The 21,781-nt window shown below is 55.0% G+C and overlaps 1 protein-coding gene and 2 long non-coding RNA genes across 6 annotated transcripts in view; 1 reads left to right on the top strand and 2 right to left on the bottom strand.

Moving 5' to 3' along the window:
* Positions 1-4,692: 4,692 nt before the first annotated feature.
* Positions 4,693-21,781, top strand: part of SPIRE2 (spire type actin nucleation factor 2) — a 32,627-nt gene continuing 15,538 nt past the window's right edge. The window contains exons 1-3 of one of the 3 annotated variants that reach the window (XM_059153157.1): positions 4,693-5,034; positions 15,841-15,884; positions 19,848-20,204. In XM_059153157.1, the coding sequence (XP_059009140.1) occupies positions 4,764-5,034; positions 15,841-15,884; positions 19,848-20,204 (672 nt within the window). In that variant the 5' untranslated portion in view covers positions 4,693-4,763. The remainder of the gene's footprint in view (positions 5,035-15,840; positions 15,885-19,847; positions 20,205-21,781) is intronic. The other 2 variants (XM_059153155.1, XM_059153156.1) reach the window with 2 other exon arrangements.
* On the bottom strand, positions 5,403-6,900 carry LOC131818569 (uncharacterized). Its single transcript, XR_009348882.1, has 3 exons — positions 6,768-6,900; positions 5,715-5,838; positions 5,403-5,520 (listed from the first exon to the last, which is right to left on the bottom strand). It is a non-coding gene; the product is annotated as an uncharacterized LOC131818569 (long non-coding RNA).
* Positions 16,394-19,848, bottom strand: LOC131818568 (uncharacterized). Of its 2 annotated transcripts, XR_009348881.1 has the most exons (3): positions 19,453-19,848; positions 18,222-18,417; positions 16,394-18,044 (listed from the first exon to the last, which is right to left on the bottom strand). It is a non-coding gene; the product is annotated as an uncharacterized LOC131818568 (long non-coding RNA). The 2 variants fall into 2 exon arrangements; XR_009348880.1 differs by having other exon boundaries at positions 16,394-18,417.

Below are 21,781 nucleotides of genomic sequence, written 5' to 3'. Positions count from 1 at the left end.
GCGCCCCTACACTTCGTGGCACATTCTGCTCGGCGCTGGCTACGGGCAGTTTTCCCCAGAGGGTTACATGGTGCACCCCCAGAAAGGTCTGTCCATGTCCTGACCTGGAATCTGTGAATGTGACCAGCCTTATTTGGGAATAGGGTCTTTGCAGATGTAGTTAGTCAAGGAACTAGAGATGAGCTGGTCCTGGATTACCCAAAGACAGGTGTCTGTTCATTCACAGATCTCCTCCTATCAGAACACTGTCCAGCATATAGAAATGATCCATACACACTTGTGCAATTGAATTTTTTTTAAAGGATCTGTCCTTTAATTTTACCCTAATAAGAGAAATGGAAGCTAGGTCACTCTTCCCCCAACAGAGATTCAAAAGTTTAATCCCAGGCTGAGCGCTTAAGAAAACAGACACCCTTTAACATTACCAGTGGGAAAGTAAACTGGTCCCGCCTGCGTGAGGGTTGTTGTGATAATACTTGTCCAAATACTGAGTATGGACCCTTCAGCCCAGAAAGTCTGCTTCCTAGAATTTATACTGAGCACATATAGAAGTGTAAGTTTTGGGGTGCCTGGGTGGCTCAGTCGTTAGGTGTCTGTCTTCGGCTCAGGTCATGATCCCGGGGTCCTGGGACCAAGCCCCACGTCCCACTGTCCCACTCCCTGCTCCTCCCTCTCCTGCTCCCCCTGCTTGTGTTCCCTCTCTCTCTGTGTCTCTTTCTGTCAAATAAATAAACTCTTTAAAAAAAAAAAAGCGTAAAGTATCTGCTGCACTCCCACAGTGTCTGGGGATCTCGGACAGCAGGTAGGCCAACTACGTCCGCACCATCTTGGAGCCTATCCTACCTACGAGATCATTCCGTCAAGACTGGGAACAACCTACTTGTCCACCAGGTGGGGAGATCACGGTGCCCCCACAAAGGGATATGCACTGTACAAAAGGGTGCAAACCCTCTTTACACTGATAGAACAAAGCAGAACACAGGACGGGGGGCGGTGCAGGACAAAACTCTCTCTGTGAAGAGGAGGCGTGTATGTAACAGGCATCCAGGGTTTCTGGAAGGACCAGTACGAGATCAGTCGCAGCGACTGTCTCCGGTCAGTGTGTTCTGGAAGATTTCTCTGTTCATGTTCAGAACATCAAACCAGTCAAATGAGTCAACACCAATTTGCACAGTTATTTCTACATTTTTACAAAGCTTAGGCCCCACACAGGCCTCTGAGTCTCGTCCCAACATCAAGATTGGTTGTCAGCTGCGATGTAAAACGTCCTTTACTTCAGGCTGTGAGAAAGACCTGGCAGGATAGGGTCATACAGCAGCCAGTGTCAGGGTAAGACATCTGCAAAGTCTTCGGCTCAGGTTTAACCATCCTGCATTACCTGTTCAACAACAAATCAATTCTTGCTTTGTAAATACCTCGAATGTCTCCAGTAGGAAGCAAACAGTGTCTTCAAGGGTGTGCCCTCTACTCCCTGTCCTGTGCCACACAGAACAGTCCAGTCTGCTGTCCTCTCCACTTTCCATAAGCTCCTAGGGTTCCCTCTTGCTATCTGGGCTGAGTTCTGGAACTCTGGTGTCCCCTCCTGTGCCCTGGGTTTCCTCCTCCTGCTCTGCCTCTGTTCAGGCTCAGCTATATTTAGCCACTGTATCTTGAAGGAATGCCCAGTCCCAGGGCCCTTCCTTGGAGCTGTCCTGTGCTCCCTTTCAGAGATCAAGCACAGCCTGGCTCTATCTGGCATCCCTTGGGATTCGTGGCCTTTATCATTATCCCAAAATAAACCTCACGTACAAAACCATGGCCTCTTGAGTTTCAGCTTTTCCTCCTGGACCCCTGAGCCCTGACCAGCCGCATGGAGCATGACAAAGAGGGCATTCAGGGGCCTCTGAATCGTGGCAAGAGGGGGCCTGGTGGCTCACTGCCCTCAGTGTGCATGGGTCCCTCGAGAGAAACCGACCTGCTTTTTAATCTGAAGTGGAATGAGCAAGGGCGGGGGGCGGTGCAGAGAGAACTCTGCATCCCATCACCACAGGTGAAGCCGTTCTACTTGTGCTTAAGGGAGTAGATGGGCGTCTGATCTCAAATTGTCTTTGTTCTTATAATCAACTGGCTAAGTACATGACTTGCTCTGAACTTTTTCTGCAAGAACTCAGAGCACTCTTATGACGTCATCCTGGCCTGCGGACCCTGTATTGCTCACCTGGAATAATGTAACTGTAGTCTGCAGTTCACCTGGGAATCCAGCTCATGTTTTTGACCCCCGGGAGCATACAGTTAGGACCCTCTAGCTTCTGTGTCTGCAAAGATGTTCAGAAGTATTTTTCCTAGAGCTCTCTAATCCATGGCCAACTGCAATTACGAGCCACCCACCCCTCGAATTGCATTTGCCACAGTATGGGCACTATCTACATGAGGTCTCCTCCAAGCATCAAACACAGACCATGGGGAAAAAACAACATAACCAGTGGGGCTCCTGGCTCACATCACGCCCCTGTAGCTCTTCCCCACCTACAGAGACTGTTTCCTTGTGTGCTGTTTCCACTAAGAAGGGGTGGGGAGGGGCCTGGGTGGGTTTTCCACTGGCCCTTCCCAGGCAGAAGCATCAAGACCCAGTGGCTCACCAAGTATGTGGTGAATAGCCTCTACCGTGAGATGAATATTCAGGGAGCACCTTTGCTAATGTGATAACCTGATGAAGTAATTCTCTAATTCTGAGCCCTGGAGCTTAGTCAATGTACATATTTCTACCCTGTTGCCAAGCACAGCAGCCTCCAGTGACTGAAAATGTCCCTTCCGCAGGATTCCAAATCTACTGGAGATGAAATATAAAGAACGTGTTTTTAGGAGTGGGCCACAGGTGATCTCATAACTATAGAAATGACCTTCATCCACAGCTTTCCAAGTTGGGTTAATGATTGACCCCAATCATTCCTACTGTGCTGTTCAGTTGAAACTCTTTAATAGCTGGAAATATGTGCTTTTATTTGCAAGATCCGAGTGGCAAGTTCCAGTTGTGGAAGGACTAACATTTCTTTGATTCTGATGTTCTATGGACAAACGGCCAAGTGTTTTACTTTGGGGTCACTTTCAACTCAAATAAACCCCAGTTCCCATCTTCCTCAGACGCTGCTCTGCTCACAATAAAAAAGGAGGTATGTACTCTTTTCCCTCCATGTGTGGGGCCCAGGTGACTATCAGTTTACCCACATGAGTTCCTTATGATCTCATGAGCCCTCAGGTAGGCTTAAAATACTCACTGGACTTTTCAATCAAAAGTATGGGCTGAGCTTGGTACTCTTGCACAGGAAGGAAATGGTTATCTTGACTTTGACTTGTGACTAACCGGTGGAACTTGTCACTGTACCTAGACTTTCAACTAACCAGTTCAGAAGTCAGTCGCACCTACTTGTTAGAGCCTAGAGCCCTGGGAAAATTTGATCAGGTTTCTCTTCTAGGGGATCCTTGCCTCATTTCTGATTCTTGGCTTAAAAGCAGCCGTTAGGCTCACGTCTATGAACTTGGGATCCTCTCGCTGCTACCACCAACCTTAGGCCATGTCTGGCTTCTTCCTCTCCATAGGGCCATTTCTATGGCTCATCCGGCACTTTTTTTTGAGGATGGGTGAGTAAATGACCTAGGATGATAAAAGATATGGTTTCTATGAACATCTAGTGAGCTGACTGATGCTTTTGCTTCCTCATTTTGGTCATGCCTCACGGGACAAAGCTTCAGATAAGTACTGTGCATTTTTTTTTTAAAAGATTTTATTTATTTCTTTGACAGACAAGTAGGCAGAGAGGCAGGCAGAGAGAGAGAGGAGGAAGCAGGCTCCCCTCTGAACAGAGAGCCCCATGTGGGGCTCGATCCCAGAACCCTGGGATCATGACCTGAGCCGAAGGCAGAGGCTTAACCCGCTGAGCCACCCAGGCGCCCCTCTTTCGGTATTTTGATTGGTTTAATTTCCATGATGTCATTTTGCATAAGCAAAACACTGTAAATCTTATAATTTAAAAGTAAGTTACTTAAGAACAAGAAAAAAAGAAAGAACAAAAACGAAATAAGTAGGGGCGTTTGATTCAGACATTGTCTCCTGCAGGACAGGCCCTTTCCCAAGTGTTCACAGCGCGGGGCTCCCTTGCTCACATTTCGCTATAGTAAGTGACCTCTGGAGGTCACCTTGCTAGCCGGCCTCCCACAGAGGCCACTGCAGGTATCTGCTCCTCCCGACCAGTCAGATGTGTGTGGGGAGGCGGCGGGAGGTGGGTTCACAGGCCTCTCGACTCCCTCCCGCGTTCCAGCATCCAACGTGCCTGACGTCCCGCGGTCACTGCAGTGTCTTCGGCTGGACACCGGCTCGCAAGCCTCGGGAGCGCGCGTCCCTCCGGCCCCGGCTCCGCGCTCCCCCAGCCTCCCCGTAACCTTCCTCTCCCGCCCCGCGCCCCCGCCCCGCGCCGCCTTCCTCGCCGCCCTGACCCGCACCTCGCCCACTGCGCCCGGCCGCGACCCGTCGCGCGCCCTCCCCGGCCCCCCTCCCGCCGGCTCCGCGCCCCCCCCAGCGCCCCCCGCGCCCCCCCGCGCCCGCCCCTCCCGCGCCGCCGGCCCCGCCCTCACCTGCGGCCGCTCCGCGGGGCGGGGCCGCCGGAGGATGACAAAGCAGCGGCCGGCGGCGCGGGACCCGCCCCCCGCGCTCGGCGGGTGCGTCGGCCGCCCCGGCGCGGCTGTTATGGAAACCGGCCCGGCGCGCGGGAGGCGATGATGGGGCGGCCATGGCCCGGGCCGGCAGCTCGAGCGGCGGCGCGGCGGCGGGGCGGCGGGCGGGGGGCGCGGGGCGGCCGGAGCCGTGGGAGCTGTCCCTGGAGGAGGTGCTGAAGGCGTACGAGCAGCCCATCAACGAGGAGCAGGCGTGGGCCGTGTGCTTCCAGGGCTGCCGCGGGCTGCGGGGCGCGCCGGGCGGCGGGCGGCGCATCCGGGACACGGCGGACATCCTCCTGCGCCGGGACGGCTCGGTCAGCGCGCGGCGGGAGCCGGGCGCCGCGGGTGAGGCCCGGAGGGCGCGCGGGGGTGTGGCCGGGCGCGCGCGGGCCGCGCCGGGGTGGGGGAGGGGGCGGCCGCGACCGTCCTCCGGGCCCTCTGGGTGCGCTGGGTCCGCTGGGTGCGCTGGGTGCGCCGGGTCCTCGTCCTGGCCCTCCGGGTCCTGGCCTCCTCCCCCCCTCCGCCCTCCTCTCCCCCACTCTCCCCGCGCCCCGTCTCCTCTCCTTCCCGGTCCTCCGCTTCCGCACCCTCCCTAAGCCCCCAGTCTGCACCCGCCCTCCGCCGGGCCCGGAGCCCCCAGTCTGCACCCTCCCCGCTTCCTGGGTCCGGCCACCCGTCCACACCCTGGCTCTGCGGGACGTGGAAGGCCCGTGCTTCTCCCCGCCCTTCTCTTTCTCACCCGGCCTGGGACACCCGCTCCTTCTCCCGGAACCTTTCCCTGACCACCCATCTCTCAGCCTCCGGGCGGGCTGCGCGCGGTCAGCTGGCTCCCTGCGGTTGGGCAGGTTTTACTCAGCGGAGAAGGGTTTTGGTTTTTGATGGCTGAGTACTTTCAGTAGACCCAGTTCTCCGTCTCCCCCCACCCCCAGTTCCCCCCACCTGGGGCTAGTTCCTTCTGCTTTGGGGGTGTGTAGCCCGCAGTCTTTTGTGATTCATGGTGAGAAGCCCCCAGTCGCTTGTCTTACCGGTGATTGCAGATGGCTTAGGCTGGAGAGGAACAAGTGTCCTTTTGAAGTCCTTTTTCGTGGGAATGAGGGTGGGAGGAGGGGGCTGTGTCTCCCGTGGAATCCCTGCAAATTCACCAGTTGCCTGGGTTTAATAGTAAGGAGAATGTGTAAAATTTGGAGGATGGCCTGCTTGATTTTTCTGCTCTTAATTATCAAGAACAAACAATCAATCCTTTGAACGATACTGAAGTCTGCTCAAAATAGTGAGTTTAAGTGATTTTTAATCTCCTTCTTAGAAAAAAAAAAGTGGTTTCTTTCCTGGAGAACTGAAGTGGTAGTCTACAGCATTTGGAGATATTAAACCCAAAGCTGATATCCTGTGGGGAAGCACAAAGGCCAGCTCTGTGTGCTGCCAGGGAGCTGGGTTTGCAGAGGTCCTCATGGGCGGGCTTGATGGAGGGCAGGGAAGGAGCAGGACAGAGTTGCACAGAAGCCACAGTGGTGACAGGGCAGGTGCGCTGGGCCCACACAGGGACCAGCACTGTATTTCTCCACAGGGTCCTTCTTACCCCTGTGACCAGCTCCCAGCTCTGCCTGCAACTCTGCTGTGCACTTATTTCATGCAAAAAGCACCAATGTATTTGACAGGTGAAAATAATAAGAGTGGGTACTCAAATGGCATTATTTCATTTTATACTCTGTTAAGCTGAGGCTCAGGCTTGCCCAGGAAGAGGATTTGGATTCAGCCTCATAGTCTTGTTTGCTGTGTGCAAGGTCTTCACAGGTGGGGTGGGGAATGCTTCCCCTGGGGAGCTAGACCCTGCATTTTCATAAGGAGCTTTTCTACTGAAGCTCTGTTTTCCTCCCTGTGCCCATCCCCATCCTCAGAGATGACCATCTAATCCAAGATCTGGCTCCCTGCACCAGGGGGTGCGACAAGAGTATACCAGCCTGCCAGGTCAGACCCTCTGATTTTGAAGATGGGAAAACTGAGGCGCAGAGTGACAGATGGTTAGAACTAAGGGCCCTTGCGTATCTCTAACTGTGGGAGGGTCAAGCTGTGTTTCTTACTGGTACTCTCCAAGATGCTCCTTGATGGCTCTCCTTCATGTTGGTGGTCACCAGGTTCTCTCCAGTCCCGAGGATTGGGCTCCTGCTTCTTCCTCCTACTGCCTGCACACCCACAGCCTGACTGGAAATCCAGGCACATGGCTACTCTAGGGAACTTGCTGGCTCAGGACATGAGGGAGCCCAATTCCATCTTCCATTCAATACAGTCTTTGGTTTCTGTTCATAAACATGTCTCATAAAGGTGGATGATGTTTATGACTTGCTGCCTCTTTGGAGATTAAGAAAAATAGGGCGCCTGGGTGGCTCAGTGGCTGAGGTGACTCGATCTCAGCTCAGGTCTTGATCTCAGGGTCATGAGTTCAAGCTCCTCATTCGTGTTCCACACAGGGCATGGAACCTACTTAAAAAAAATAAAGATTAAGAAAAATAGATTACCCTGAACTTTCTCTTCAGTCCTGTTGGGCTTTCAGACTTTATTTTGTTGGCGGTGGCTAACCCAGCCGAGTGAGGGGTTAATTCATGAAGCTGATGTGTTTATTTCTTGCTGTGACTAGCAATTGGGAAAATCAAGATTGTTTAATATAGCCTCATGTGGGCTCTCAGTACAAAGTTCTGGTAAATCTAGCATAAGTAAATGTTTAAAATAGCTAAAGAAATCAACAAACGAAACCACGTCTGGGGGAATGATTAATGCCCTAGCATACAAGGTACCCAAGGTGTGGTACCTCTCTCTTCTTCCCACCAAGTAGGGAAAAAGTCCTAACCTTTAACCTGAAGACTTTATAACTGCTGAAAACCCCCCTTTTTTTAAGTGGAGAAAGCATGTTAATATGTGAAGTTATTTTTAAGAGACCATTGATAGGGAAAGAGTTACCCTTTTTTTTTTTTTAATATTTTATTTATTTATTTGAGAGACAGAGATCACAAGGAGGCAGAGAGGCAGGCAGAGAGAGGAGGAAGCAGGCTCCCTGCTGAGCAGAGAGCCTGATGCGGGGCTCGATCCCAAGACCCTGGGATCACGACCTGAGCCGAAGGCAGAGGCTTTAAACCACTGAGCCACCCAGGTGCCCCCCCCCCTTTTTTTTAATTGAGGTGAGAAACTCAGTCAGACATCACAGTGAATGCTTATGCCCAGCTGTTCCCTGAGGCAAAGCTGATTCCGTAAATGCAGCTGGTGATCAGTGATCCAGTGACCCCGGGATGTTTTCAGGGGCATTTGTCCACTGGAGGGTGTCCTGGTCAGATCACCCCAGGAGAATGACTGCTCCCCAATGCAGTGTTTGGCCGTTCGCTTGATGGAAAGACCACCTGACTTTCTGGCCTACACTCCTGATGAGACATTTCAGGAAAACCCCCCGTGGACAGACATGAGTGTTGACAAAGGTGTGTCTGAGATGGGGGTGAACCTCCTGCGGTTCCACACTACCCGACTTTCCTAATGTTTTTTCTTGTGAGTTTTGATGCTAATACTTTTCACAGGCTCTTCAGCTTGGGGTCCCCCCCCCACCATGAACTGCCCAGCAGCCCCCCACCCCGGGGCTCTAGCCCCTTCCTGCTCTTTCTTCTGCCTGGAGTTCAGAGGCCAGCTATCCCCATCCCCCCCGCCAGAGCCCTGGCACCAGACCTCAGGGTAAGGCTCTCCAAGTGGCCCACCACTGCACAGACTCCAGGCCTTCCCAACTCAGCTTATTTTCAGCCTGAGTTTCAAACACAGAAATGATTAATGGTCTGTCCTGTATAGGATGGTGGTAGCCTGTGTCAGGAGCTCCGTGGGGCCCAGAATTCTTTTTCACTGCAGCTCGTAGCTAGAGAAATGGCAGTGTTTGGGAGCAGGCTTCAGCATTTCCCCAGTGGCCTAGCCCTTCTCCGCAGACGTGGTAGCAGTCGCACCAGCCTGGGGTGGGTGAGGACTAGTGAGGGAACATCAGTACAGAGCCCCAGGCCCAGGAGTTATCTGCACTTGCAGACACACAACACACACGTGCATGGTCACAGACACTGATGCATACAGGTGCACAAGCACACACCACACACACACACACCGCCACAGACACACAACACACATACACATGGTCACAGACACACAAAACACACACACACACGGTCACAGACACAGACACACACACACACACACACACACACACGGTGCCCCTTCCTCTGGAGCTGTCTCTGAGGCTCCCCACATGTGCACACGGGCTGCCCGTCCCCTCACTAGAGGTGCTCCTTCAGGTCTCCTGGCCCAGAGTGTCCTGTCCCAGGAGCTGAGCTGGGACCCATGGCCATCAGGAAGGGCTCTGGGCCCTTGGTGTTCTGGGAGTCCCTGCTGGGCCCGTAGGCTCCATTGGTTCACACTGGACTTGGTGGGCCTCTGGGGGAGCTCCCTTCTGAATGGCTGGGGACTCTCTTTTTTGCTTGGCTACATTTTGGTAAATGGCTCTCCCCACAGTTGAACGTGCAGGTAGGGCTGACGGGCCTTGTCACAGGATGGCATCTCCTGACAGGCTGGGCAGAGGGGAGATCTGATTGGAGAGAGTATTTCCCTCGGGGCAGATCTCCTCAGAGAATATTTCTGGTGGGAACCCTTTCTTTCTGTCAGGTCCTGCCCTTGTGCTTTTTGTTCTGGGTTCTTGACTTGTCACTGGAGCTGCAGGTGTCGCCCACCCTTACAGACCCTTGGCATGCAGGGCTCTCTCTGCTCTCTGTGGCACCTCGTAAGGGCCGTCCAGTGGAGACGTGGTGTGGAGGTGAAGCCAACACACCCAGGGGCTTCACAGTCCGGGAGACGGGTCTGACATTGCTGGGCTCCTGCAGGAGTGTGCCGGGCGGTGCTGGGCCTACACTTGTCTATGCCCTGTGACGCTATTAGGGTCCCTATTGCACAGATGAGAAAAGCGAGGTTCCCACAGCAAGTATCCCATCACCTGCTGCGGCAGTGGGCCAGGGAGGCTGCAAGTGCGGACTCAGCTGGGCTCCAGCCCTGCCCCAACGCTCAGCCGGGCCTTGGGGAGTGACTTGCGATTCTTCTCTGGGAAGTGGGAAGATAAAAGCACCTATCGCCTAGGCTTTGTGAAGCCTCGGGCCCCAGCTGGCTTCGGGGAGCTTTCGGGCTCCAGGAGCCTCAGCCGTCGTCTCCTGGGCCTCTCTGCGCCTCAGCCAGACCCAGCCAAGGAACCAGCCCCTCCAGATCCGTGTGAAAGTCTGGTCACAGCATTCTAGGCTGCTAGGGACGAGGGACAGGAGGCCGCTCTGCCAAGCGCCCTTAGCCGGAGTCCCCACACACGTTTCTCGGTGAAGTAAAACGTGAGGCACGGAAAGAGCCACATGCTGCCGTGGTCCCAGGTGGGGCAGAGGCCAGTGGGCCTCTGCGTGTCAGGGAGGGGCTGGGTGTGACTGTGGGAGCCAGTGTTTGTAGGAGTATCCCGATTTTATCTCCCCTCTGAGCGAAGATGATCTCTTGGGCAGGCATTGGCAGCAAGCCATGTTCTCTGTCCGGGTGTCTATGAGTGCTGGCGGCTGGGGTCGGCTGTCCCCAATAACTGGGGTAAGCTTAACCTGTGTGGCCACTTTGGCCCATAGCCCCCGGCTGTTTGCAGGTCCTGCTCTGTGCTTTCAGGCTGCACCTATGCAGAAGGTGACCTTGGGGTCCCTGTGTACCCTCGAGACTGGCTTTTGAGGGATATAGCCCTGCGTCTGCCACCTCTAGGGCCCTGGTCATTCCCCGCCAGCCCCCACCCTGACGTCTTTGCAAGGAAGGAGAGCTGTGTCTGCTGTCTTTTTAATTGTGCACCAGGGCTGACCTCTGGGGCCGGAAGTATTTGAGTGGCTCCCACAAAGGAAGTATTGTGACCCTGGCCAGTCTGGTCCTGGGATGCGGCTGCTTGAACAGACGTGCCACTGAGTACCGGCTGTAGGAAGGTGCTAGCGTTTCACTGTGGTCCCGATCTGTTCCTCAGAGGGAGTCTGGCCTCCAGTGAGGACCAGGCGAGGAGGAAGCCTGCCTAGAGGTGGCAACGTGGTGATAAGCCTAACCAGCATGGGCAGAGCCCATGACGGCTGGAACCCCCACATGCTGGGGTCTGGTCTGTTCAAGGAGACAGGTTACAGGTACAGTGGAAGTGCTGCCTGGGCTGCAGGAGGTAAGTTAGACAGACGTACTGCTTCTGACTGCAGACATATGTTTGGAGCCGCCAGAGGTCCAGGATAACCTCTTTGCCCTGAGGTCGCCAGATGAGCAACTTCACTTCTATGTGCTAGTCCAGGCCCCCTTGTAATGGGACAAAACACGTCCACGGGTCCTGGATTGGGCCAGGCTTCCAGGACCAATGGACCAATGTTGCTCTGCCCATCAAGGAGGGGAGGGTCACACAGGTGGAGTGGACACTGTTCCTGCACCTGATCTCCCTGGTGAGCAGAATCTACCAGAACGTAGATTCTGGCACAAGAACTCCACATAATGCTTTACTGGGGCGATTCTCACCCTTGAGTCCACCAGTGGGTGTGCTGGACACGGGTTCTTGGATTGCGGGGTTCCCCTGTGATGAGCTTGATTCTGCCCAGGTCTGCAGTGGGCCTGAGAGTCTGCATTTCCGACAAGTTCCCAGTGATGCTGGTGCTTCTGGTTCCGGGCCCCACTGTGACCGTCAGGCCATCGTGTGTGGATTCCCCACATCACTCCTAAGAAGGGGTCACCCACTCCCTGTTGGAAACCCCTCCAGGGCCAGGACCCATTCCGTCTTCAGGTGACGGGAACGGCCAGTGAGGGGGATGACTCGTGGTCTGGGTGTGGGCTACAGAGCCAGTCTAGCCATGGATCGGATCTCAGCCAAGTGACCTTGGGTGAGTTCCTCACCCTCTTGGGCTGCGCTGTGGGGACTGTGTGCTGTGGGCCCTGAAGAGTCCTCAGGAACTTCAAGTGAGTTATCCTTGGCCCCACAGGGAGGAGAGCCTCAGAGGTAATGCATCCTTTCAAGGGTGCGCCTGTCTGCTGTGACTGTCAGCAGGGTGGTGACCCTTGGTCACCCGGGCAGACACAGGGTGTAGACGTGCTGGGGGAGCGCTGACCTCCCCATCGCCAGAGCTTCCTGAGAAGGTGGGACATTAGCAGCTGACTGCCTGGGGTGTGGGGAGTCCTCTGGCCAGCACACATGTCCTCGACTGGGGCCGAGGTGATATGGATCCTGGTGCTTCTAGGTTCTTGCTGGGGTGAGGGGAGGTTGACAAGTGAGTTTATGGAGAAGCGGCCTGATGTCAGCCATAGCCCATAGAGATGGGGAGTGCGGTGGCGGAGGGACGTGCCACAGATGCTGCCCCCCAGAGCTCTGCGTTTGCTCAGCAAACACACAGCTTCCCAGTTAGCTGTAAGCAGGCCTTCAGCTCTCAAGCCTGGGTTTCCCAGCAGCTCATTCCTAGAACCCATGCTCCATCAAAGACATTGCTTAACTTACGTTTGGAAATCGCTTCTTGACAACGGAATAGGCGTTATCGAAGCATCCAGTGGGTACCAGACACTAGTTGGTTTTTGCTTTTGGGTTTTTCTGAAAAATCTGTTTTTAAGTCGTCTGTACAGCCTACAATGTGGGGCTCAAACTCACGACTCAGAGACCACGCAGGGACCCCATCTGTGTTGAATCTTCATGGTCACCTGTGTGGTGGGTGGTACCATTCTGTCTGGGGCTCAGGGGGCTCGGGAAGGTCAGTGTGTTGCTGTGGGACACACGAGGCATCACTGGTAAGTCTGTCTGTCCTGGGCTGTGGGGGACGCGTGCACCCTGCACCCTTGCTCACTCTCACACTTGCCTGAGTTAATTTCTTGATGCGCTAGCACATGTTCCAGCTTCAGAAAGTGTCAAGGGAAACAGTCTCCCGCCAGCCTTCTCCCACAAGGAGGAGCCCTAGTGTCTACACCACAGGCAGGGGCTGCCCTCTACTCATCCTTAATGGGGACCTCCAACCATCTCCTTCATTGGGGCTGCCCAGTGCCCCTGTGGACAGTCTCAGGAGTCTTGGGTCCACCAAAGCAGACCTGCTGAATCGAGGCAAACAGAGGTGCCGTTTTGAGATGTTGCCGGTTGCCTTCGTTGGGGGGGTTGGCAGTTCCTGCTGGCACTGAGTGGGGGCCCTGAGGGCCTCCGTCTGTCCACCCCGCTGCCGGGTACACGGGTACTCCTGGGAGCTCAGCCTGAGATGCGGAAAGGCAGGAGCCACCTGGGCTCAAGCTAGGACTCCACACTTGGTAGTTGCATTCCTTGTAGGTAATTAAGAACCTGGGGGAGCCTAGGGTAGCCAGTGCCCCCTGCATGTGTGTGGTCTCCTTCTGGGGGCTGTAGAAGGAACCCTTGGCTCCTCCACGGCCATTCTCTGTTCTGACCCCGAGCCCAAACAGAGTCACAGGCAGGATGCCTGTGGTCTGAGCCTGGTTGAGAGGTCCTGGTGGCTCCGTTGCCACTGTCACCATGGTGATCATGGCTGTCCACATCCTCACAGGATGCTGCAAGTGTCCGGACACACAAGGAGTGTCCACCTCCACTCTCTCGCACATCCTTTGAGGTGACATTGTGGGGTAGGTTGGGCAAGTAGATGAGGAAAGGAGACCTCAGGGTCATGACCATAGGTAGGCAGGGATCTGGCCTGAACTACACTCCTTCCCCGTGCTCCTCACCCTCACAGAGGGGTGAGGCTGTCTGAGAGCTGGCCACCCACCCCACCCGCTGGGCAGGGGGAGGCCCTTCCTCTGGGAGCTCCAGCCTGCAAAGCCCTCACAGACTTCCCTTCTTCTGGTGGTCTTTGATCTCATCCTGCCATGACACGTGATCGTGATCTTTCGAGGAGGCCTCCTAGCATCTTGAGTTCTCGTGGCCATCTTCCACACAAGACATCACAGGGTCTTCTCTTTCCTGGCACGTCTTGGTGAGGCTGTTCTTCCTTGCAGGGAGAGAGAAGCCCCCCGTGGAGGGACAGCATCCCGGAGACCCGGTGTCCTGTCCAACTCCATGTGACCTGGAGGGCCCTGTTGATAGTGCTTCTGTCCCAGCCGCCTCCATCTGCTTCTGTCTGCGGCTCTGTGACCTCCCTCCAAGACCGCTGTTTATTTATTTTATTTTTTTTTTTAAAGATTTTATTTATTTATTTGACAGAGAGAAATCACAAGTAGTCGGAGAGGCAGGCAGAGAGAGAGAGACGGAAGCAGGCTCCCTGCTGAGCAGAGAGCCCGATGCGGGACTCGATCCCAGGACCCTGAGATCATGACCTGAGCCGAAGGCAGCGGCTTAACCCACTGAGCCACCCAGGCGCCCAAGACCGCTGTTTAAATAAGCAGGAGGTAGTTTGCAATGCTCTATGACCTCCCTTGGCGTGCCCCCCCCCCCCCCCCCCCCAGCAAGCAAGTTCCTGTATCTCCAGGAAGTGCGTCCCCGAGGCTCTGGGTGGTTCGGCAGGCTTGCCTGCCCCGCCACTCGCGCTTACTGTGTGCCGTGTGGTTCTGGGTGATTTTCTCCACCTGCCTGAGCCTCAGTTTCCTTGTCTGTAACGAGGGAGTCATGGTACCCACTTGCATGAGGTGATTGTGGATTGAAAAGGTAATAAATCATTCATTAGTTTTTTTTTAGCAAAGAGCTGGGCACAGTCTCTGCCTAGAAAGGGCAGCTTGCTCCTTAAAACCCAAAGACTCCCCAAGTCCTTGCCGCTTCACATATAATTAATGATCCCTTATCTTTATTAACATGTGGACCATTTAAACTGGGGCCTTAAAATGATTCTAGCCGGAAGGCTTCTCACTGAGCAGGACTGCACGGTGCTCCGTCTGTAAGGGACAGTGCCTGGCTGGCTGACCCCGTTCCTTCTCAGCCCTCAGGATAACTCAGGACACTGGCTGCTTCCAGGGACCACCTTTGCTCTGAGTCTGATTTATTCTTCTTCCCATCGCCTCCAGCCATTCGTGGCTGTGCACTCTGGCGGGCCCCAGGGTCCTGTAGGCGGGTCCCTTTCAGCCTCACTGATGTTGGGAGTGGGCTGTTGTCCATTATTTTAATGGATCAGCCCAACACAAGCGCTCTTTATCTTTGGCAATCTCCCTGCTCTTAATGGCATTTTGAAAATATTTGCAGAGTTAGCAGGTTCACTCAGTGGCGATTTCATGGTTTATGTTTTTTTTATACCCTACCTCGTTCCAAAAAGAAGTTAAGGCTACTCGAGTTCACCCCCTCGCGAAGGTTCTACCTGCATGCTTAATTCAAGGAAGTCTGTAGAAGTAGGTGGCTTTTCTGCAGCTCGTCCAGCTGGCATCTTGAAAGACGCAGGGCGGGGGGTGGTGTGCGGAGCGGCTGGAGCAGAGCCTAAGATCCTCTCGCACGGCCCCACCTGGCACCACCATTCCGGCTGTGATAACTCTCTTTCCTCACCTGTGAAATGGGTCACAAAACCGCTTACCTTCTGGGTTGTATATGGGTTTCAACAAGTGAGCACTCATAAGCTTGTGAATTCAGTACCGTGTTCAGTAGTGAACATAAGAAATTACCTAGTACCTAGTTTAGCACCTGGGCTTTGACCCAGAGACTGATGCTCTGATGGAGACCTTGACATGGCAAAGGTCTCCGGATTTACAGGTGGTGGCCAGATGCTACCTTACCCAGCTTGGCTCTTGGGAATTCCAGAGCAAAATCTGTTACTGCCTTTGAGCCTGGGTCTCATGTGACTCTGCTGTGATTTGGGGGCACATGGACTCAGACTGTGCATTACGGACTGTGAGGGCTTTCCTGCAGATCAGATTTAACTGACCTGCTCTCTCCTTACTCCCTCTTTACCTAGCACCAACCATGCCTCCCCAGGGAAGCCTGTTGGCTGCTCCCTTCTGAGGGGTCCCACCACACCCTGAGGGGTGTGACTGCTGTGCAGGGTGTGGGCAGGGGCTGAGTCTCCTGCCTCTGCATGTCCATTCCAAATGACTGGCTGCTCGACCCGTTTAAGCTTTCTGGGATACACTGTGTATTCCTGGGAGACCAGGTGGGTGGGCGGCCCTATTTGCCAGGGCCTGGGGTTGCTGGGGTGTGTCTTGACTGCCTGTTGTCTCCTCTTGCAGATTCTACAACGATGGTGTTGTCAGCAGCCAGCTCAGAAGCCCAGGTACCTTTAAAATAATTTTTTAATTTACTTGATACGCATTAAAAGTAATATGTCTCATATTATGTGAATTAGATAGCATATAAAGTTACAAGATTGTTTCCATGAGGTAGGACACAGACAAAATACTCAAAGGGCTTCATTGAAAGGACTTGATGAAGAGAACAGGCAGGTGAGGACAGAGCCCACTGGTCAGTGTGGAACCTGGCAGGCCTTGGAGGGCCTGAAGGGCAGGGGTGGGCGACGGTACCCTACCTCCCTCTCCTATTCTGCCCCCAAGCTGCTGGTATTGCCTCCCACTGACCAGAGGGAGGGAGCAAAGGTGCTGTGGTCTGTGGACGCAGAAGGTCAGTTAGGGCGTGGGTCTGAGGGGCAAGCAGGAAAACCAGCCGGTGACTGCTGTCCACCCCGCCCACAATTCAGACCTCACCAGCAGGACCAGTGCCTCCCTGAACCTCTACCCTCCGGGAGTTTGTCCTGAATTTAATGTGGATCGTTCTACTGCCTTTAAGAAAGCTTTATACAAACGTGTGTTTATGTACTGAACACAGCATTATACCAAGGGTGGGGGGCTGGTCACGGCAAAGAGGCCATATAGTCTGTCGTGGAGAATCGCAAAACGATAATAGCGCCGTCCCAGAGTTTTCCTGCTTTTTCTTCCCAGCACATGCTGACGATCTTACTGCTGTCAGTGATAAGACACACTTCCTGGTGGCACACTGCCTCCGTGGTGAGGCTCTCAGACCATGTTGCTTCCGTAGTTGGGTCTGGGAAGAAGACAGCATTGCCGCAGCTGGCAGAGTACTCTGGAGACTTTGTTTATCCAAAGCCTAGGAACAGTCCCCTGCCGTTCAGACAGTGATCCCAGGGTGGCCCCTGTTACCCAGAGTCCCCACATGAATGTGCCGTGGCCACCTGCTGCCCCAAAGGAGATCTCTTAGCAGTTCTGATGATATTTACAAGGAGCCTTGTTTGTGGGGGTCCAGTCTGCGCTCTTACAGACTAACCCTGGAGCCCCACTCCAGAAACTACTGTAGGGGGCCACTCGCTGTGCTAACCCAGATTCCTGCTACCAGCCTCCTGTGGACACCGTCCGGCAGTCTCGGTCCCTTCTCTCTCCAAGCCCCTCAGTTAGCAGGCTATTCGCCCCAGCTGGCCTGTTGGGAGCCTGCTCAGTTCCCAAAACGCTGTGGGCAGGTAGGCCTGGAGGCTCTCAGACCCTGGCTGGCTGCCCAGATTGTTCCTTATGGGAAAGCAAGAGCTCTCTGCCTTTCGAGCGGTTTCCAGTGTCTGGGCTGGAACACAGAGAAGCTTTTAACAGAGCAGCTGTCAGATGAGAGGCTCCTGTTGGAGTTAACCCTTTAACTGACGTGGTGCTGGCTTAGGCGAGCTCCCAGGAGCAAGAGGGAGAGGCATGGTGGGTTGTGGTGCTGCTCCAAGATGCACTGGAACAGGGGCTGGCCTACAGGGCCCCTCTGTCTGCCCCGGGTTGTAGAGTGGTCTCTGATGGAGAGACCAGGTCACAGCCACGCCTGGGTCAGCAGTGGCCGTGGCGTAGAGAATGGACACGAATCTCTCCCACAATCTCCTTTCTGACCTCTACCTCTGGCCAAGAAAGAATCGATGGGAATTTGTGTGACCTGTGGTTCTTGCCAGCCCAGTAGTCCTGATGGGGGTCCCACTGCCATAGGGGACTCCACCTGGCCCTGGTCTTTTGCCCTCTGACTCATGACTTGGGCTTGTGATTCTTGCCCGGCTAAGCAGAGATAAGACCACCTCCAAGGGTGGACTGGGGTTTTGTAGACTGGAACTTGGCTCTGTTGGAGCCCCTCTCCCCACACTGGCCAGGGTGTGTTCTGAGGCATTTCTGCGGGATAGAGAAGGCTGTCTTGTGCCTGTCCCCTGCCCAACACTGACTCCCCATGTCCTTCCGCTCTGCTCAAGCCAGTCCCCTTGGGCTGCAGGTGTGGGAAACAAGAGGAAAGGCCAGAGGCCTCCCCCTCCCTCAGGCTAGGCAGACTTCGACTCGTGAGGGTGTGGCTCCCTCCTGCCTTAGGCAAGGCTTAGAGCCCAGGCTGGGGACAGACGTGGGTCCCAAGTCCAGCTCCGCCGGCTGCCAGCTGTGGTCACATGACTCCATGGCTCCATGGCTCCGTCCTCTGCCTAGAAGCCAGAGGCTAGGTCTCAGGTTAGGTTGTCCTAGAGTTAAGTAGCCAAGGGCTCTGTGTAGCTGATGACACGAGAAGAGCTATGGTCATTCTGCATCATTGTCATAAAGGAGAAATGTCAAAATATGAAAGTCAGGCAGGCTAGAAGCAGCACCCCTGTGGTCATCCTCACCTGTCACTGCACATGGCACGTGGTTCTTCCCTGCGAGCAGCCCTGACCTTTCCAGGACTGCAGTCCTGTGAGCAGCCCATGCCAGGAGCCGATGGCCACTGGACAGAGCCACGAATGGAGTGGCGGGGTCTGCAGATGCTCCCCCGGAGAAGGCAGAGTCCCAGTGGTTAATGGTAGTCTATGAAAATAGGGTTTCCTGCCAAATAAAATTGAGAAATGGTGAGTTAAGAGGTCTATTGCAAAACTCAGATTTTCAATATGTGAATATGCTTTTAAAAGAACTAATTATGGAGATTTCAAGGATACATAAAGTAAACTGTAGCACTGTAGGCCCCATACCTGGCTGGGTGCCCACAGCTCCTGGTCCCTGCGCAAGCCCCCACACAGGTGCCATTGCTTCTTCACTTTTCTTCTTTTCCAGATTAAATTTACGTATGTTGAAATTTGCATGGAGTTTACAGTATTTTTTAAGGGAGAGGATGTCAATTTTTATGAGTTCAGGTGTCTGTACCATATCCCATGTAGTTAACAATTCCAGCACGCTAGTCTCTCTCCTCTGATTTAAAACACTCTTATGTCGGGTGCCTGGGTGGCTCAGTGGGTTAAGCCGCTGCCTTCGGCTCAGGTCATGATCTCAGGGTCCTGGGATCGAGTCCCGCATCGGGCTCTCTGCTCAGCAGGGAGCCTGCTTCCTCCTCTCTCTCTCTCTGCCTGCCTCTCTGCCTACTTGTGATCTCCGTCTGTCAAATAAATAAATAAAATCTTTAAAAAAAAAAACACTCTTATGTCACTTTATTTTTATTTATTTATTTATTTATTTTTTGACAGAGAGAAATCACAAGTAGATAGAGAGGCAGGCAGAGAGAGAGAGGGGGAAGCAGGCTCCCTGCTGAGCAGAGAGCCCGATGCGGGACTCGATCCCAGGCCCTGAGATCATGACCTGAGCCGAAGGCAGTGGCTTAACCCACTGAGCCACCCAGGCGCCCCTCTTATGTCACTTTAAAAGCCAATGTTTGATTCGGTTACCCGTATTTTTAAATCACATTTATTGGGATATGCTTTATGATCAGTGACCTGCTTTTTACGGCTGTAGATTGGCTTCATCTTGCCTAGGGTTTTGTATGAATGGAAGCATGTAGTCTGGCTTTGTGGCTCTGTGTTCTGTCTGTGTGTAAGGGGGTGCCTGAGTTTGGTCTTGGCAGCCTGGCATCCCACGGGAAGGATGGGTCACCTTTGTGTTCCGTGTCCCCGTTGAAGACATTTGGACATCACAGGTGTGGGCGCTCTGGGCGTTCCCGACGAGTCCCTGTGGGCGCACGTCTTCCCTCTCTCTGGGTTAGGTTCTCGGGAGGGCGTTGCCCTCACTTCACGTGGTAAAAGCACGTTTGGCCCCGAGAGCCTGCTGAACTGCTGTCCACCGCGGCCGCGCGGGTTGGGAGGCGTCCTGCCAGCTCCGGACGTGTCCGGCTGGCTGGCTTGTGGCATGGCCTCCGGGGGCCTCCGGCCGGGCCGCTGGCTGTCGGGACTGTGCTCCGGCGGGGCGGCGGCCCCTCTCCTGGCTGGGTCCCTTGCGGGGGGGGGGGGGTGTCCCCCACGCCCCGCCGACTCTCCGGCCCCGTCCTGCAGATGGTGCAGTCGCTGGGCTTTGCCATCTACCGCGCGCTGGACTGGGGCCTGGACGACAGCGAGGAGCGCGAGCTCAGCCCGCAGCTGGAGCGGCTCATCGACCTCATGGCCAACAACGACTGCGAGGACGGCGTCTGCGGGGCTGCGGACGAGGGCTACGGGGGCCCGGAGGAGGAGGAGGAGGCCGAGGGCGGCCCCCGCGCCGTGCGCACCTTCGCCCAGGCCATGCGGCTGTGCGCGGCGCGCCTGACCGACCCCCGGGGCGCGCAGACGCACTACCAGGCCGTGTGCCGGGCGCTCTTCGTGGAGACGCTGGAGCTGCGAGCCTTCCTGGCCAGGGTCCGGGAGGCCAAGGAGGTGAGCGCGCAGGGCCGTGTGGGGGAGGGGCCGAGGAGTGGGGGCGGGGCCCGGGGCGGGGGCGGGGCCGCGGGTGTGGGCGGGGCTTCCCGGAGGCCGGGACGGGAAGGGCGGGGCTGGGACTGAGCAGGGCCCGAGGGGAGGGGACGGTGTGCCCAGGGCGAGGGTGGGGGGAGGGACTCCCAGGGGAAGGGGCGGACCTTCCCGGCCGTCTTTCCTGCCCCGCCCCCCCTCCGCCGGTGTGGGTCCGTCTGTCTCTCCCACGGGAAGTGGAAGTCCTCAGCGGCGGACTCTGAACGGCCTCGCCTCGCAGCTGGCGCTCGGGGCGGGCCCTGTCACGCTGTGCGGGTTTCCCGGACCCTGAGCTGGATTTTGCACGGGAGGAACTGAGGGTCAGGACCTTTACTCACCGGCTCGCAGCCACTTGGCCCCAGGACCTCTTTCCTCTTGCCTCCTGTTTCCATGTCCTGCGAGACCTGGCTGTCTTCTCCCAGGGCTGGTTCCTTCTGGAAACAGGAACTGAAGGCGCCACTTGTAATTCCGTGCACATGTGTACTCACTGCGCTTGGAGTTTTGGGGCGTAGGAAATTCAGTCACCGTAGCCCCCCCCGCCTTTTTACAGATAAATAGAGGTGTTTTTTTTTAAAGATTTTTATTTATTCATTTGACAGAGATCACAGGTAAGCAGAGAGGCAGGTGGAGAGAGAGGAGGAAGCAGGCTCCCCACTGAGCAGAGAGCCCGATGCTGGGCTCCATCCCAAGACCCCGAGATCATGACCCGACCCGAAGGCAGAGGCTTTAACCCACTGAGCCACCCAGGCACCCCACAAATAGGGGTTCTGAAAGGTGTCCCTTGCCCCAAGTCAGAGGAAGTCCAGGCAGAGCTGGGGTCTCTCCAGGGCTGTCCTGTCTTTTCATGGTTCCAGAATTACTAGCTGACAATCTTCCTCCAACTCTCCCATCTCCTTCCTGGAAGGAGGTGACAGACTTCCTTGAAGCAGGGGGTCTTCGCAGAGGGCGGGGGAATTGGTTCCACCCACTCTTGGCAGAGGTGTTCTTCGGAATTGACTAATACTGGTGTCTGGTTCCCCGAACCAGCTTCCCTGAACTGTGGCCTGAGTCGATTCTCAGTATTCCTTTGATGGACAGGCCTGGGGGCCCAGAACCGACATGGCAGTGACAGTCCCTGAGCCAACAGGCCTTTATCTGTAGCCCAGCCGTCCCTGAGCCAACAGGCCTTTATCTGTAGCCCAGCTGGTGGCCCAAGGGCAGGTCGCTCCTCTGGCCACTCCCTTCCCCCCAAGGCCCCAACCACGCTCCTCCTCCTCCTCCACAACTTAAGAGATGTTCTTCTGATGTTTTAATGAGTGCATGGTCTTCATGCTTTGTTTTTCTTGCTCTGAAGTCATCTGTTCTGTTGCTACCATCAATTCCTTATCCAGACAATGGAAGCTCTTTCTTTCTTTTTTTTTTTTTTTAAAGATTTTATTTATTTTTTTTGACAGAGAGAGAGATCACAAGTAGGCAGAGGCAGGCAGAGAGAGAGAGGAGGAAGCAGGCTCCCCGCCGAGCAGAGA

This window comes from Mustela lutreola, chromosome 16 (genome assembly GCF_030435805.1).
Source record: "Mustela lutreola isolate mMusLut2 chromosome 16, mMusLut2.pri, whole genome shotgun sequence".
Taxonomy (NCBI): domain Eukaryota; kingdom Metazoa; phylum Chordata; class Mammalia; order Carnivora; family Mustelidae; genus Mustela; species Mustela lutreola.
This window is presented reverse-complemented; position numbering and strand designations above follow the sequence as displayed.